The sequence below is a fragment of the Pleurodeles waltl genome, chromosome 5 (genome assembly GCF_031143425.1).
Source record: "Pleurodeles waltl isolate 20211129_DDA chromosome 5, aPleWal1.hap1.20221129, whole genome shotgun sequence".
In the NCBI taxonomy this organism is placed as follows: Eukaryota; Metazoa; Chordata; class Amphibia; order Caudata; family Salamandridae; genus Pleurodeles; species Pleurodeles waltl.
Genome location: NC_090444.1, coordinates 1,856,023,292 through 1,856,039,977, shown reverse-complemented (window position 1 = coordinate 1,856,039,977; position 16,686 = coordinate 1,856,023,292). Strand labels below are relative to the sequence as shown.

At 44.7% G+C, this 16,686-nt stretch overlaps 1 protein-coding gene across 1 annotated transcript in view; it reads left to right on the top strand.

Annotated features, from left to right (window-relative positions):
• LOC138296879 (regulator of G-protein signaling 22-like) overlaps positions 1-16,686 on the top strand; it is a 396,955-nt gene that overhangs the window by 181,158 nt on the left and 199,111 nt on the right. Inside the window, exons 4-6 of the mRNA XM_069236373.1 lie at positions 1,073-1,329; positions 3,492-3,653; positions 14,274-14,376. Coding sequence (XP_069092474.1) covers positions 1,073-1,329; positions 3,492-3,653; positions 14,274-14,376 — 522 coding nt within the window. The remainder of the gene's footprint in view (positions 1-1,072; positions 1,330-3,491; positions 3,654-14,273; positions 14,377-16,686) is intronic.

The window sequence follows — 16,686 nt, the reverse complement described above, 5'->3', positions numbered from 1 at the left end:
CCCTCACCTATCCACATCGTCCTATGTCACTGGGGACACCACAGAGGGCTTGTGCTCTGTTATGTTGTGTTGCGTTGTGATGTAACGATGAACTGAGATGTGGCCTGAGTAATTACCAGTGGCTGAGACTAATTCAAGCATTCCATTAATCAGTTTTTTGTATACTTTATTATGTCGCCCAAACTGGCATGGGTATGCCCAGATGTGGGTCCCATGCTCACTGTGTCACTGGAACCAAGTTGTACTGTACCCGGCTGATGAGCCTTAACTAAGGCAAAAAGGCTCCTGGGTTGCCTGTGCTCTGGTTTAGGAATCACATAGCCTGCCAGTTAAGGCTGGACTGTTCCCATTGGTAGCAGGGTCGAGATTGATTTGCATGTGGCTGGGTCAAAACCGAGGTGGCGTGGCGGGCAAAATAACAGTGGCCAGGGATGCAGCCTGAGTAATTACCAGTGGCTGGGATTAGTTTAGCGTTTCACCCATCCCTTTTTTTCATACTTTAGTGTGTCACCCTAAGTGGGATGGCTATGTCCAGATGTGAGACCTGTGCACACCACGTTACTGAAACCAAGCTATTCCTGGCTGATGAGCTCTAAGAAGGGTGAAACTAATCCTGGGTTGCTGTGTTCCAGTTTAGGGAGGACCTGGCCTGGCAGTTCAGGGTAGACTGCTCCCATTGGAGCAGGGTAAAGACTGATTTGCATATGGCTGGTTCCAAGTGAGGTTGCATGGTCAGCAAAATAGCAATGAATTGGGATGTGGACCTTAGTATTTCCCAGTGGCTGAAATTAATTTAAACATTCCACCCATCACCTTTTTGGATACTTTAGTAAACTGTGTCCTCAGGTATCAATGGCTTGGAGCAGCAACAGCTTAGGATATTAACATAAATAAACTCTAAAGGTAGGCACCTCCCCTCGCCCATTGCCGGAGACTAGGATGCCGCCTGTTGCTGCCCACATATGGCCATCAGTGTGGAAAAAGGGAAGGAGCTCCGAGTCTGTCATCACATGGTGATGAGTCCCAATGCATACTCAAATATGTTATTTTTCTCTTTCACGCTAATTTCTAGGACTGTGTTGTACCTGGAGTACAAACTGGCTAAGTTAATCATCCGCCCGCTGCAGGATCGACGCCCGGCCGCGCGGTATGACATCCAAGGGTACAGCCGCCAATCAGATAGTGCTGGTGTGTCTAGCATCCCCAGCCACCCATCCACCGCTGGCCTCCCTGCAGCTACTCGTGGTCCAGAGACCTGCTTCCCGAAGCTCAGCGATCACCTGGTCATCAGGCTACCCAGTCGGACCCGCAGCACACCAGCCAATCTCGGTGAGACATGATCCCAACTCAGATGTATTCAAGACGCATCTTCTAGGCCCTCAAGGGTTCATTTCTACCCAGTGCGTAGAAAAACCTATGGAAAGAAGAAGACGCAGAGAGGAAGGATCCTAAGCCACCAGCATGCTATGGCCCGGTCAAGTTTGGATAGAAGTAGGCTGACCTTAAAGGTGTTTCCAAGTGAAAACATAAACATCTGCAGCTAGGGCTGGGATTGCTAATCAGCCAAAGAGTAAAATCCATTCAGCATTCCAATGTGTATGAGAAATATTCTCATACATTCTGGACTATTAAACAAGGTAACTTAAACTTGTAAGTCATTCACGTGTCATGTCCTCTTACAATTTTGAATAACGTTATTACTTTTGTCTGTTCGGAAAATGTGAGCAGTAAGTTACTCAAAAGTGAGATGTACACGTTTCCAGCCCTGAAAAGAGAGTGAAACCAGAATTATGAGCATATGTTACTACTGCTGAAAACAAAACAGTAATAAATCCAGCACCACACATGGCCAACCACTCATATTGTAACATATACCATAAAAAATAATTGAGGTAGGGACCTAAGATAGAACCTCATAAGAAATGGTTTTAAATTAAATTAATTTTTTAAAACAGTTAAATAGCTAAATAAGTATCATTTAACGTATATATATAAATGGTACATATTTCTTATTTAAGAATAACATATTTAATAGCCTTTTTAAAAAAATTAAAAATGAATGTCATATTAATTTCTATGAACTTATAATTATATTGCTCTCATCTTTTATAATAATTATCATTGATATATATTATGTTAGTTCAAGTCAGAACGTATTTTTTAATTTAAACTTCAGATTAAAATATTTTTTTTAAATTAAATATATTTAAATATTAAATGTTATTGGTCCCGTAGCATCTTTTATTTTGTTCAACACTTAAAATTTATAGAATAATTAAAATTACAATAATTTTAAAGATATAAATGAATATCATTGGACATACTCTTTTGGGTGGTTGCTTGTCTCTCCATAATCCTTTCCTAATCCTCTCTAAAGCCCCCGTTCGTCCTCCCTAAACTCCTCCCACTTAGTAGTAAGTATGGCCCTTTTTCAGCCACTCCCACTTGTCCCTCCAAGATTTACTACTAAGTAGTAAACATGCATGTTTGAGGATCTCCCCATGGACAATTTATGAGAGGTGGAGATTTACATTTGTAGGTTTGTGAATAGCATTATGCAGGACATTTGCAGTGCTATTGTAATACCAGTAAACACACCTTAAAATTCAGTTTGTGCATAGGCCCCAATGGATTTCATTGGTGAATATGTGCACAGTTGTTGGATATCCTTAAATCCCAACTGGATTGGACCATTCGTTAGGTTGCTAAGATCATGTCCTACTTATAATAGGATAGTGCTGGCTAGATTCTGTTTGCTGAATCTGGTCAACAAAAGGTGTGCTATTCTGGTTTACGTTTCACATCACTTGCCCAGGACTTAAGTCACACGCCTGAGGTCTTAAATAGCTCAACGGATGGCCTAGAGCTTCTGTTGACATGTGGTACATGTGCCTATTGTGTACAATATGAAATACATTGACTCTGTGCCGCAGAACATCAAAGACTAAATAGAACAATGACAAAAAACAATTCTAAAATAAATTAACTCTCTAAAATCATCTACAGATTAGATAACCACCCTGAGGCAATGTAGCAACAGAACTGAGCCAAGAGTAAAGGTGGGAACAGAGATTTTAGGTAGTCATGTCTCACAAGGCAGCACCCATATCTTTTAGTTCCAGGCACTGTCACAGTGTGGGCATGACACAGATGCTCACCGTTGCATGCTCATCTCCACCTCTTATGTTCCAATGATCCGGGCAGGGAGCCGCGGATATTGCAAGCCCTGAGTACTGTCAGCTGCATGATACAGATTCTGCCCAGCTCCTTCATGTTTTGTCTATCGAGTATCATTCAAGTTAAGACCTCCAGGCTTGATCTCCTTCCCCACAGTAGGTCCTCATCTCCAAGCTTACCACAGGGATGGCCCCCATGGTCCTCCAGCTGTCCCCCTTGTGACATGTTGTCAGTGCTTTACAGTGAGTTGTGCCTTGTAGCTATTGAACGGAAGCATGTTACTTGATGGGGGTGTCTCTTCTCCGTCTCCACAGGTGGAGGAGCGCGCCCCGTCGAGCTGTACTCACTACAGTGTTATGGCGAGTTGGTGCTAGGGTACTACACTCCATGGGATGCCTCGGGACGCTTGGTGCTTCCTTCCTTCAAAGAGTTCTCTCATCTGGCAGTGTCAGATTCTGGACCTGAAGACCACAAGGGTGAGTTTATCTTTTAAAGGACACCACTGTACTGGTTACACCATCTCAAAAAGGCAGGATCCCTGATGCTGTCTTTATGCCACCAGTTAAGAAACAGAGAGTTTATTTCATCTTCAATTTGCACGTCACTGTCTGAAAACTCACTTCATTTCCATCACTCACTGTTAAGGCCGGATTATAGGTGTTAAAAAACTGCTCAATGTTTAAACCAGGAGGCTCATGTCTTAATATTTCCTAATCTGGCTTGCAAGCATAAAGTTGTGCCAGTAAGATCACCTTAAGGAAAACAAGCCTAGTGAAATCATAGATCAACATATCCACTTTCTATTTAGTTTCCTGTTCTTTAAATTCACTGTAAGAGGAGCTGCCAAAATGTCCCGAACAGGATGGGAGGGCATAAAACAATAATACCCCCATAACTGAGAGAAAACTTCCCCGGTATTTTGATTTTGAGAAGCAAACATCAACTTTTTTTTTTTTTTTAGAACAACAACAAAAAAATGAAAAGTTTGGTGAATGGCTGTCAAAACCAATGGCGGCCATCCACCAATTTTTTTTGTACCTCGAAGGGAACCACTTTGGAGGTGGTTTCTTTCAAGGTATAGAGATGGATGGAGTACCATCTGGATGGTGGGCGTAATGTCCTCTGTCACCCGGATGGACTGAAATCCTTCCATCAAACTGAAAATCAGGCTCAGAGGGCCTGATTACGACTTTGGCGGAGGGGTTTACTCCATCACAAATGTGACGGATTTCTCACCCGCCATAGTGCAAGTTCCATTATATCCCATGGAACTTGTAAAACGGTGGACGTGATGACCATCATGTTTGTGACGGACTAAACCCCTCCGCCAAGGTTATAATCAGGCCCCAAGTATTCAATGGTGAAAGACATATTACTGGAAATAAAAATTGCATGGAGCAGATGAGCAGAATTATGAGCAGGTTTCTAGTTAAGAAGGGATACTGTTAGACCTGGCATCCTTGGCGTGGTCTCCCCTGTCTTTTTTGCCTCTGCTTCCTATGTTTTGACTGTGTGCTGGGCTCTGTTCTTGCCATTTTTGGTACTCTGGGCACTTTAATACCGCTGACCAGTGCTAAAATGCAAGTGTTCCAGTGTAAAGTGTATGTAGAATTGGCATTTCCATGATTGCCATATTTGATTTATTAGTAAGTCCCTATTGAAGTGCACAGAGGTGCCCAGGGTCTGTAAATCAAATGCTACTAGTAGGCCCGAAGCACTGGTTGTGCCACCCACATTAGTAACCTTGTAAACATGGCTCTGTCCTGCAACTGCAGTGTCTGTGTGTTCAGTTTTAAACTGCCAATTCGAGGTGGCAAGTGTACCCACTTTCCAGGCCTAAACCGTTCCATTGTATACATGTAAGACACCCCTAAGGTAGGCCCTAGGTAGCCCCATGGGCAGGGTGCAGTGTATGTTAAAGGTAGTACATGTACTGATGTGTTTTACATGTCCTAACAGTAAAATACCGCCAAATTCGTTATTCACTGTTGCAAGGCCTATCCCTCTCATAGGTTAACATGGGGGCTGCCTTTAAATATTTTTAAAGTTCAGATTCCCTTTGAGAGCAGATCGAAATGTGGAGTTTAGTGTCTCTGAACTCACAATTTAAAAATACATCCTTTGGTAAAGTTGGTTTTTAAATTATTGGTTTGAAAATGCCACATTTAGAAAGTAGGCAGTTTCTTGCTTTAACCATTCTGTGACCTTGCTTGTTTGTGGAATTCCCTGTCTGGGTCAGACTGACAGTTGGGCTATTTGTTAATCTCCTCTAGACAATGACACAAAGGGAGCTGTGGTGTAGTCTGCATATCTTGATCGGCCATCTGAGCTAGAGTGGAGCGAGGAGTGGTCACTTACACCATAATGGGCTGTGCCTGCCCTCACACAATGCAGTCTCCAACCCCGTGGTGTGTGTCTGGGGCAGGCATGGGCAAGGCAGGATCTTGTGAACAACAGAGACTTTCCTTTGAAGCTTGCCTACTTCAAAGGCAGAAAGGGGTATAAGTAGTGGACCCAAAACCCCAGACTTTTAGATCACTTCTGGAACCAAGAGGAACCTCTGCCAAGGAGAAGAGCTGAAGATCTGAGGAGAAGTGCTGCCCCTGCCTGTGACTGTGCTTTGGTGGGCTATCCTGCAGTTGCTACTTTTCTTCTTAGTGGGTGTTTTTGGGAAATTCAAGTGATTTACTTCTCCTTTCCTGGTCACTGGGGGCTTTGTGGTACTTACATTTGTGCTTTCCTGGTACCCCTAGCGCCCCTCTACACACTCCACTTACCTAGGTGGCGGTCCAACTCTTGCATTCCATTTTTTTTAGTATATGGTTTTTGCTCCCCCTAGAGTCACTATTGTCTATTATGTTTTACACTGTTTTGCACTGTTTTCTAACTGTTCTTATGCCTATTGCTACTAGTGTATATAACTTGTGTGTTACTTACCTCCTAAGGGGATATTGCCGCTATAGTATTTTTGGTGCTGTGTTAGCATGATAAAGTACCTTTATTTTTGTACAACTGAGGGATTTTCTTTCATGTGTGTAAGTGCTGTGTGACTACAGTGGTATTGCATGAGCTTTGCATGTCTCCTAGATAATCCTTGGCTGCTCATCCACAGCTACCTCTAGAGAGCCTGGCTTCTAGGCATTGCCTACACTACACTTATAGGGGATACCTGGTATAAGGTGTAAGTACCTGAGGTACCCACTACACACCAGGCCAGCTTCCTACATTACTGCAAATAATCCCTGTAACACCCTCCAATTTCTCATATGTGAGGTCCCCTGTTTTGAACTAAAAGAAACTTTTATGGATGTTCCATGAAACATATATAGAATATTTCTCTGCAAAATGTCTGTAATAGACTCTCACACATCACCCACATTAAAAATCAATTCAAGAAAAACTATATTTTTAGCAGAGCTGTTTAATAATTATTCAAGTGCATCTGGGCAAGACTCTGCAGAACAGAGGTGGATATATCAGGGGCCCCTGAAAGAGCCCACTTTGGCCGTGTGCGTGAAAACGTCTCTGAGAGCATCCTGAGAAGCTGCTAAGCTGCACAGTAAGTAATGCTTCCTTGTCCTTGACATATTTCCAGGCGAGTGGGAAGCTTACATCAGAGCCCTGGCTACACAAAAAGTTACTTTGCACCCCAGTAAAGAGAGTTCCTTTCACAAAGGCCAGGATATGACCAGGTCCACCACACACAAACACCAGCTTCCCAGCAATGGTGCATTTGTACAGACAGGAAGTGCCACGGGGCAATACTCCTTTCGTTTAGAAAGGGAGGGGGCATCATCTGGCTAACAAGGTAACTTTTAAATAGAATTTAAATTAGCATCATGCAACTACAAAGTCATCCAGATTGGAACCTGGACACCAAAAGTATTAGTAGCAATTATTCTGGAGAAAAGTACCTCCCAGAGAAATGAGATACATTTTACACAATTGTTGGAAATGGTCCTTTCTGCAGGGTTATCCTCAAAGGTTTTGAACAGAGGTTATCTTTGGTGTGTAGCTTAGTTGCCCTGACTAGAGTGGGTGGGTTCTGCCTGGCTTAGGTGCATACTCTAGCCAACCACAAGGCCCATTTCTAACAACCAAAAAATAAACAAGGGTTCGAAGAACATGTATGCATGTAGTGGGTGTTTCTGTAGCGCAAACCTAGTCGAAAGCCAGCGGAGTGCTGTACGGAGTCAAAGAGAAGCATAAAGCCTATGAGTGATGGGAGAGGCAGCGGCCTGTGATGTAATATTTTTAAAGATGGTGGTCTTCAACTCTTTCTTAAACTGGAGCAGCAATGGGGCAGTCCTGGGTGACGCGGGCGTGTTATTCCAGATCCTGGGTGCATAGGCAGAACATGCCTGCTGTCTTCTTTTATCTTTTGTACACTTCCCAGGGCCTGATTTAGATTTCGGTGGACAGGATATCCGTCACAGTTGAGATGGAATAACTCATCCGCCAATATCTAAACCAGGCCCTTAGTCTGCAGTCTGATGGTGTCCTGGCTGCTGGTGTGCCGAGAGCTGCCAGAGATGGCGAGCTTGTCTGCAAGATAAATTGGGCTGTAGGTCGTGACAGCTTTGTAAATCATGCAGATGTTTTTGAAGATGGAGCGGGCAGGCAAAGGGAAATAATTGACGTTAGTCAGGATGGGGGGTGATGTGATCATATTTCTCCAGGCCAAGGATGAGATGCTGAACATCAGATTATTCATAAAAATGTCAGGTCAGGCATAGCAGGGCCTGATTTGGACATAAACCATGGAAACAACAAAAACAATGTGAGGGAACTGCAGAACTGAAATTGTGTTCCCATATTGACTCTAGGCAAATTGTTGTGACAAATGATCAACTCACTTCCAAAGTTAGGACCTGATGTATATGTTGGCAGAGAAGGAACTCCCTACTAACATTTCCTCTCTGCCATCATTTTGGTCTGCCCACCCAGTTTAGATTCGGGGAGACTGTAATGTTGAGGCTCTGACAGCCTCAACACATTATTGCGTGTTGCACGCCGCTCATAAAACTCACGCGACACAGTTGTTTTTTCAGAAGGTGTCGGCGTGGTCAGATGAGGCCGCACGCGCTCGCTCGACAGCAGCACGGATCCCTGTGCATATCTGCGAGCGTCTCCGTCTGCCCCCTGACCACGCCCAACGGTTTATTTATAGCTCTGGGGGCGAAGCCTCGGAGCAAACCAAAACACTTAAATCAAGAGGTGGAATCCCTCCGGAACTTCCGGGGATTCCACCACAAAACCACATGCATTAAACGACTCCCCCTAGCATTTAGCACGGTATCGAAAGGTCGGTTACGTCACTGACCCTCGACACCACATTGCTCCCCAAAATTGAAAAACACCAGAAAAAGTAAAACAAACTGTTCACTAGTCACATAAGTGATCACGAAGCAAAATAGATGGGGAAGGATTACTGCGTAAATTATATCGGGCAGACCCTGAACGACTAGACAACAAATCCGGAGTCATGTCCCCAGCTACCGGCTCATCCAGGACAGCAACCGGATCATCTTCACGTTGCTCCTGAGACCTATAAACAGGGCTGTCCGTTCCAGGCACCACAGACAACGGACCACCAGCATCAGCTTCACGAAAGTCTTCTCCAACACTGTCTCCAGAAGGGTAAAACCGTTTAAACAAAGATACGTTGCGAGTCACGGTCTCATTCCCACGTCGGGCCACCACAGCAGACCCATTTTGTTGGACGACCAACCATGGGTCAGTACCAAACGGCGTGCGAAACTTGCTCCCTGGCAGAACTTGTTTCAGTAACACTTGATCACCCACTCGAAGATCCAACGGGACAGCTCGACAAGCACGACTGGCCCTTTGATTAGACATACGCCTTTTCTCCTGTACCACGTCACGAGACACAGTGGGAGGAACCCGCGAAAAGTGATGAGGAATGGCATCTATAGACGCTCTCACAAACGCAAGATGAGTAGGTGCCCTGTTCGTGGTGGAGTGTGGCATTTGCCTGTAATTCCTCAAAAATGAAAATATAGCATAATCCACAGTCTGACCACCAGCTACAGCGATCCGGATCACCTTGTTCAGAGTCCTCATGAACCTTTCTACCTACCGTTAGCTTGTGGCCACCTTGGGGTAATACAGCGGTGTCGGGTGCCAGCTAAATTAAAATACTCCGTGAGCTCTTTACTTTGGAATGGAGGTCCATTGTCCGTTTTTATTTCCGATATGAGACTGTGGGTAGCCATGGCTTTCTCTAAACCAGAAATCACAACCTCAGCCGTTAGGGCAGGAATAATCTCCACTTCAGGATACTTTGAAAAATCATCGATAAGAACCATGGTGTGGCGACCATCGGGCAAACTTCCGAAGTCCAGACTAGCTGAAACCCATGGCCCAACTGGGGATGGCTCAGTTTCAATTGGATTGGGTCTACTCGGTTCACCAGTGGCCTGGCACCACCTGCAAGACTTCACCACAGACTCCACTTGTTCATCTATAAGAGGAAACCACACTTTCGATCGGAGACGACTCTTTGTTTTGACCATTCCTTGGTGACCATTATGGGCCAACTCAATCGCTCTGGCAGTCAGGGAGGACGGAATGACCAATCGATTTCCTCTCAAAATGCACCCCTCAGGATCAGTGGTAAGCTCGTCCCTCACGTTGTACAGACTTCCAATTATGCGCTGGGAATCGCTGGTTAGTAAAGACAGTTGTCCTTTAAGGCGGCACCACTGGTTGTTTTCCATGGCCACCAGAACTTTCTGTAGACACTCATCATTCTTGGTCGCGTGTACAATTTCACTCATAGTCATCGGTATCGGCCTGGACCTGTCTGTGACGTATCTAACGTATTCCTCTGTCTCTTGTGCTTCCTCAATCTCCACAGCAGATGCAGCGCGGGGATGTCTTGACAGATAGTCCGCCGGATTTTCAGACCCCGGACGGTATTCCAACTGGCATCGATAATCTTGTAGTTGTAGCATCCACTTCTCGATCCGGGCGGAGGTTTGGAAGCAGTGCCATTAAAGAGAGGGAGCAGTGGCTTGTGGTCGTTAGTTACAAGAAAAGGGCGACCATATACGTAGATATGAAAATGCTTGCAGCCCCAGTGCACCGCAATCGCTTCCTTTTCTATCTGCGAATGACGCTGTTCAGTCTCAGTCAGCGATCGGCTGGCATAGGCAACCGGGAACCACATCCCGCCGGGGTTCTATTGTAGCAATACAGCCCCCAACCCTTTCGACCCAGCGTCCACAGCGATTTTAGTACTTTGTTTTGGATCGAAATATTTCAAAATAGTGTCACTGGAAAGTGCATCTTTGATTGCCTCAAACGCACACTGCTCAGGAACTTCCCACCGCCATGGCTCAGAGGCTTTGGTGAGATTCCTTAACGGCTGTGTGAGATTAGACAAGTCCTTAATGAACCGGCCACAGTAATTTACCATTCCTAGAAAGCTCCTCACTTCTGTAATATTAGTGGGAGGGGGCGCCTTCTTAATGTCATTGACTTTGGCCGGATCGGGAGCTACTCCACTCGCGGAGAACGTGTAACCAAAAAACTGGATCTTGTCTTTTAGAAACTCACACTTGTCACGGTGGAGTGTGAGTCCCGACTCCTTGATACGTTGTAGGACCTTCTGTAGTCGTGAATGGTGTTCAGCAATGGTGGGTGCATGTACTAAGATGTCGTCACTGACATTAATAGTTCCAGGCAAATCAATTAGCAGTTCTTGAATCACGTTTTGGAATACCTCGGCAGCATGGACACCCCTAAGCTCAACCTTTTATACCTCCGGAGCCCCACATTTGTAGAGAAAGTCGTGATGTACCGGGATTCTTTGGCCAACACCAATTGGTGGTATCCGGACCTGAGATCCAGTTTGGAGAACCAGCGCGACTCACTAAGTTCCCCCAGAATGTCGTCAATCGTCGGTGTTAAATGCCTCTCCCGTTTGATGGCAGCATTAGGGAGGCGCATGTCCACACAGATTCTCACTTCGCCCGGCTGTTTGGGCTTCCTCGCCACCACAATGGGAGAAACCCAAGGAGTGGTTCCGGAGACCTTCTCGATGATCCCAGCTCTTTCTAAATTTTCCAATTCTCTCTCCACTTGTGGTCGAAGGTGGAACGCCACTCGCCGATGACAAAGAGCTACCGGTTGTACCGTGTTATCAATGTGGAGCTTAATTTCTCGGCCATTTCTCACCCAATTCCTTTGAATACATCTTCATATCGTGCCACCAGCTCAGATATTGACTCTTGATGAATGCTGAACGCAAATGTTACAATTGCCAATTCTTCTGCAGCTTTACAGCCTAACAGCATCCCGGTTCCTCCCTCAGTCACATAGATTTTCGCTGAGGTGGACTTCGATCCATGGGTGAGAGTAGTTCGGAACATACCTCTCAAAGCCAAAGGAGTGCTCTGCCCGTAGGCGTACACCTTGATGTTTGTCTTGACTAGTGCGGGAGTCGGCACCATCCGACAATATTCCTCGGTAGCTAACAGGTTTATGGAAGCTCCCGTGTCCTCTACTGCAACAACCTCGTGTTCGCCCATCATGATTTGGCACTTTGGAAGTGATGCTTGTTGAGGGTTAGAAGGTTTGACAGCAAACAGGGAGTGGACAACATGAACCATTGTTTCATCATCATCCATGTCACTCCCCAGCTCCAATTTCTCTGTAGGAGTCTCTTCGACCGCGACGTTGACGGACGCACTGGTAGCTCCCCTAGATCGACAAACCTTTGCAAAATGATTTCATCTTTCCGCAGCTGGAGCATACCTTTCCTCTTGCTGGACACTCAGATGACCTATGTGGCACTCCCCCACAGTACCCACATTGCCTCGTTCGGGCTTTATTCATCCTTGGTCTGGGTCTGTTCACAGTTGCCGTGACTGCATTGATCACTTCTTCCTTTATGGGTCGTTGCAAGGCAGCCTCCATGTGCAAGGCTCTGGCTCTCGACAGCTCTTTCGTGCGCCCTAACTGTAAGATATCGGGCAGAGATTTTCTGACTCCTCTAGGATGCGCTCCCTAAGCCTTAGGGATGCACACCCTTGGATCAACTGTCCTCTCACCTCTTCCGTTTCATCATTAAATCTGCACATGCTTGCCAACTCTCTTAGTCTCAGGTGGAATGCATCCAACTACACTTCCATTTGTTGCCTCGCTTGTCTGAATATGAACCTTTCATAGTCAGTGTTGACCATAGGCTCGAAATGCCTATTGAGTGCCGCTATCAGCGTTGCATGTGTGTTGGGTGCTGTTTCCATCAAGTTTTTTTATATCTTATATATATCTTTCCCTCCTATATGAATGAGCAGTGCACGCTTCTGGTCATCTTCTACTTTGGTGGCCTCAAAAAATAGGAGTACTCTTTCCACCCATTCTTTCCACTTAGGGGCTTGGGTGGATGGGGCTCCTTCCACAATGAATGGCTCTACTGGAGGTATTGCAGACATGATGTTTGGTTGTGCTAAGGGTCAGTGTTTATCTTCCTACTGTTGTGTAGATAATAAACAAGAATAGTCTGGTGACAGAGTTTTCAGGGCACAGCTTGTAATCTACTCTCTCTTTTCCTGTTGCTTGAGGCTGCACGATTATTTTTTCTTTATTCTTGTTATTTGTTCTTTATTCTTGTTATTTTATTTTAATTCTTCTTTTTTTTCAGCTCAGAGGGGGTCCTTCGTGTGAGAAGCAGAGACGGCACGAGCACCGTGTAATTTACGGCCGCCGCTCTGTTGCACCTGTTGTAGGCACAACTCTAGTTGCCTGTGCCTTTAATTTGAATGCTTGGGCACGTGCACCTGCCGCACGAACACCGCGTTCTGACACGCGGCCGCCGCGGGGCACACCCAGGGGCGTGGGGCAACACACCCTCGTCGCCAATGTAATGTTGAGGCTCTGACAGCCTCAACACATTATTGCGTGTTGCGCGCCGCTCATAAAACTCACGCGACACAGTTGTTTTTTCAGAAGGTGTCGGCGTGGTCAGATGAGGCCGCACGCACTCGCTCGACAGCAGCACGGATCCCTGTGCATAGCTGCGAGCGTCTCCGTCGGCCCCCTGACCACGCCCAATGGTTTATTTATAGCTCCGGAGGCGAAGCCTCGGAGCAAACCAAAACACTTAAATCAAGAGGTGGAATCCCTCCGGAACTTCCGGGGATTCCACCACAAAACCACATGCATTAAACGACTCCCCCTAGCATTTAGCACGGTGTCGAAAGGTCGGTTACATCACTGACCCTCGACACCACAGAGACCACGATTTGACAACTGCGTAGATTACTCCATCACTGCTGTGGTCAACCCCTCAAATCGCCATAAGGAGTAAGGGCTGTATGATATTTGTATGTCCACCCACCTAATTAAGATATGCAGGCATAGAGTCCTTTTTCAATGCCCCTCACTGGCAGGAGAAACCTGGTGGTAAGGGGCACTGAAAAGTGCTCAGTGCCCCTTCGGCGTGGGAGAAAATTTCCATGGCGAGAGGCACATTGTTCTTTGAGATTTTAGTTTTTATTTTCAAAAATATCTTTGTAAGTTTGCAATAGCCTTTGCAAGAACTGCTGTGACGGCGGTTCCTTCCAATGCTAGAAATGTCCGCTGGGGTCAGCGGAGACTTCTAAATTTGGCTGCTGGCACCTCCAACAGGCGAGCAGAGTATCTTACTTTGCCGCCTTGGCGGAGAGCGGGCAACCTGCAAAATTGTAAGTCAGTCCCTTAGTTTCTTCTTTTGTGGTTCTTCTGGTCAGTGAATAACCAGGTGTGAAGCACCAATGGACTGCACAGCATTTGTCTTGACTTATTCAGATTTTTGGAGGGCTCTTCGAGGCCCCCAGGACCAGGTTGTGGAAAATGCTTGGTATTCTATGCTGAATGCTTAGTAAAACCTCAGAGACAGGGGTATAAAAGTTGAAGCTTGACACAACCTTTAAAAAAATGAAAGTAACCATTATTTGCAGTGCACAGAGTTGAGGCTCCCTCCTGAAGCCATAGAATGAGTTACCAACTAGTTTCTGATGTTTGTAAATTGAAGCACTCTTATGTGATGCCTTAGAAATCTTAACACAAGATATTTCTTAAACTCGCAGATGGACGGACCAGGTGGGAAAATGCAACAAACTCAGAATATTCTGATCTGGAAAAAAAGGATCTCAGTGAACACCTCCCCGAAAGACGAAGCCATTCTAAAGGGTAAGACTTCATCTATCCCTGCGTCCTTACACACCATGCGCAGTGCAAGATGGGCGAACCTTGTCTCTGGTACCCACCTCCTGTATGGCTGTCTGTTCAGGCAGCAGGGTTGTATGGGCCACCCACCAATCACCCCACTAAGTGAACTAATCATAACTACTTCTCATCGGATGAAATAGGGTCCACTGTGTAGTCAAAAACAAAGCAACAGGCACTGAATCACTAGAGTAATCATTAATGCATTAATACAGCAATACTCTTGGCTCAATTACACAACTACGGGCCTGTTCACAAAGGATTTGTGGAGTATGCAAAGTGGTACTCTGGAAGTATTACAATTGGTTCTAGAACATCTATAATGGAAATAGAACTGAACTATTCAGGTAATATTCATGTTCAATTAGTACAAACAGACATTTTACTAATGAAGAGTTGGACATTTTAAGGCAGATTCACAAAGGCATGTAGGAGTACATATAATAAATCAGTGAGAAGTTTATTGTTCAATTACATTAAAATCATTACAATCATTAAAATCTTTCAGTAGATCCAAATAGGCAATACAAAGTAATGGATTAAATGAGTATATATAATCATGAAAAGAGCAAATGCGAATTCAGAACTCCATATAAGTGTTAATATTCAATGATTGCGCAGTTGGCACTCCATCTGACATCACTGTATTGGAAACTGGGAGAGGATTGCCAGTCTTTTAAAACCTACAGTTTGTGGATCTGCCATGTTCCAAGTTTTCTGAAGGCATAACATTTCAAATGCTCTGAAGTATATTAGCATCTCTTCATCCTGAATTAATCTTAACAGTACACCCAGGTTCCAGGAACATATATTTTTTTGTTTGTTGTTTGTTTAGACTGGTTGTTATTCATGCTGTCTCCCTTTCGTTTAGCATTGGAGCGCGCCAGCCTCAATCTTTGCGAGCTGACTTCGGTGAAGTTTCAATGACCTGTCTTTGAGATGATTCAGCTGTCCTGACAGATGCTAGTCCTAGATTACCTTGCATCAGGGTAGCTTGGTTCATTTTACCAACAGCATTTTGGAGTTTTGATTTGTTATCCAAGTGTTCATTTGCATTTTCTCTTCCATGTCCTTTTGTGTTTAAGGAGTTTGTGGATTTTGGGAAGAGAAGTTCTGGATATTGTTGCAGAATGGGTTTATTAAGAGTAATTCCTCATTCGTCGAAGATTGACTTTTTTGAGAGAATGAAGTTTGCCTCTTTCGCAGAGCTCCATGTGACCAATGTTGAGTCCTTCGGGGGCGACTTCTCGCACCTGATGAACTCTATTGGCAGGATGAGAGTGGACAATAGATGGTGCAGATGAGGATGAACTAAGAGTGACTTTGTGATGCTTTCCCTTAAAACATATCAGAGAGTCCTGTTGACTGGCATTCTGGGTGGAGAATTAGTTGTTGACCAGAGTTGTCAATGGAGGTTGAAGACTCCCAGGTTAGTAAGTGCCCTCCAAACAATGAGTTCTTGGTGGCACAATGTCATGCAAGTTATTGAGATGTGGGTCTACTGAGGAATTTAAATTGATCTGCTCAAGCTGTTGTTGTTTGATCAACATGCACCAGCTCTTCTGAAGTGTTGGTCTTGGCAGCCATAAAGATCTCTGATATCCTATTTTACAAACAATGGTAACATGTCTTTGCTTAGATCCTTTGCCGATAGACTCGATCTGAGATTATGTTCTGGTTTTAGGTTGGGCATTTGTGACTTAGAGTCAGCCTCAGTTTGAGTTGAAGAAGTGGTCTTAGCTTGGCTTAGATCAAGGAGTATGGATGGATCATATCTACTTATGTTTACATTTTACCTGTACTTAAATTACAAATAATTTCTCACTAGCTATTGCTTATGTGCTTATTGTTAACTTGACTTTGCTTGAGTGACAGTAGTTTGTAGTGGTTTTTGTTTCTGTTTTAAACAAAGGTTTTAAAGTTGAGTTCTGTATGAGCTTTAAACTGATAGTTGAGGGTTTGCTTTCATTACTTTGTAAAGTGTCAAACATTTCTGAGTGAATAGATTTACTGGTTGTTCTTAGTAGTTTTTCAGGAGTAGAAGGAGCAACATTTGAATTTCATCAGCATCCTTCTCTTTGTACTTGCACTTTGTGAATAATCTTGAAGATTAAGATTTGTGGGGCTCAGAAGGGTTTGTGTGTGTGGATTTTTTATATTTGTTACTTCTGTTGTAATTATTCTTAACATTTCTGCATGGTCTTAAAGTTTTTCTACTATTGCTGGCAGCTGCACTCATCTTGACTCTTTTCATGGCTGTTGAGGTTGTAAAGT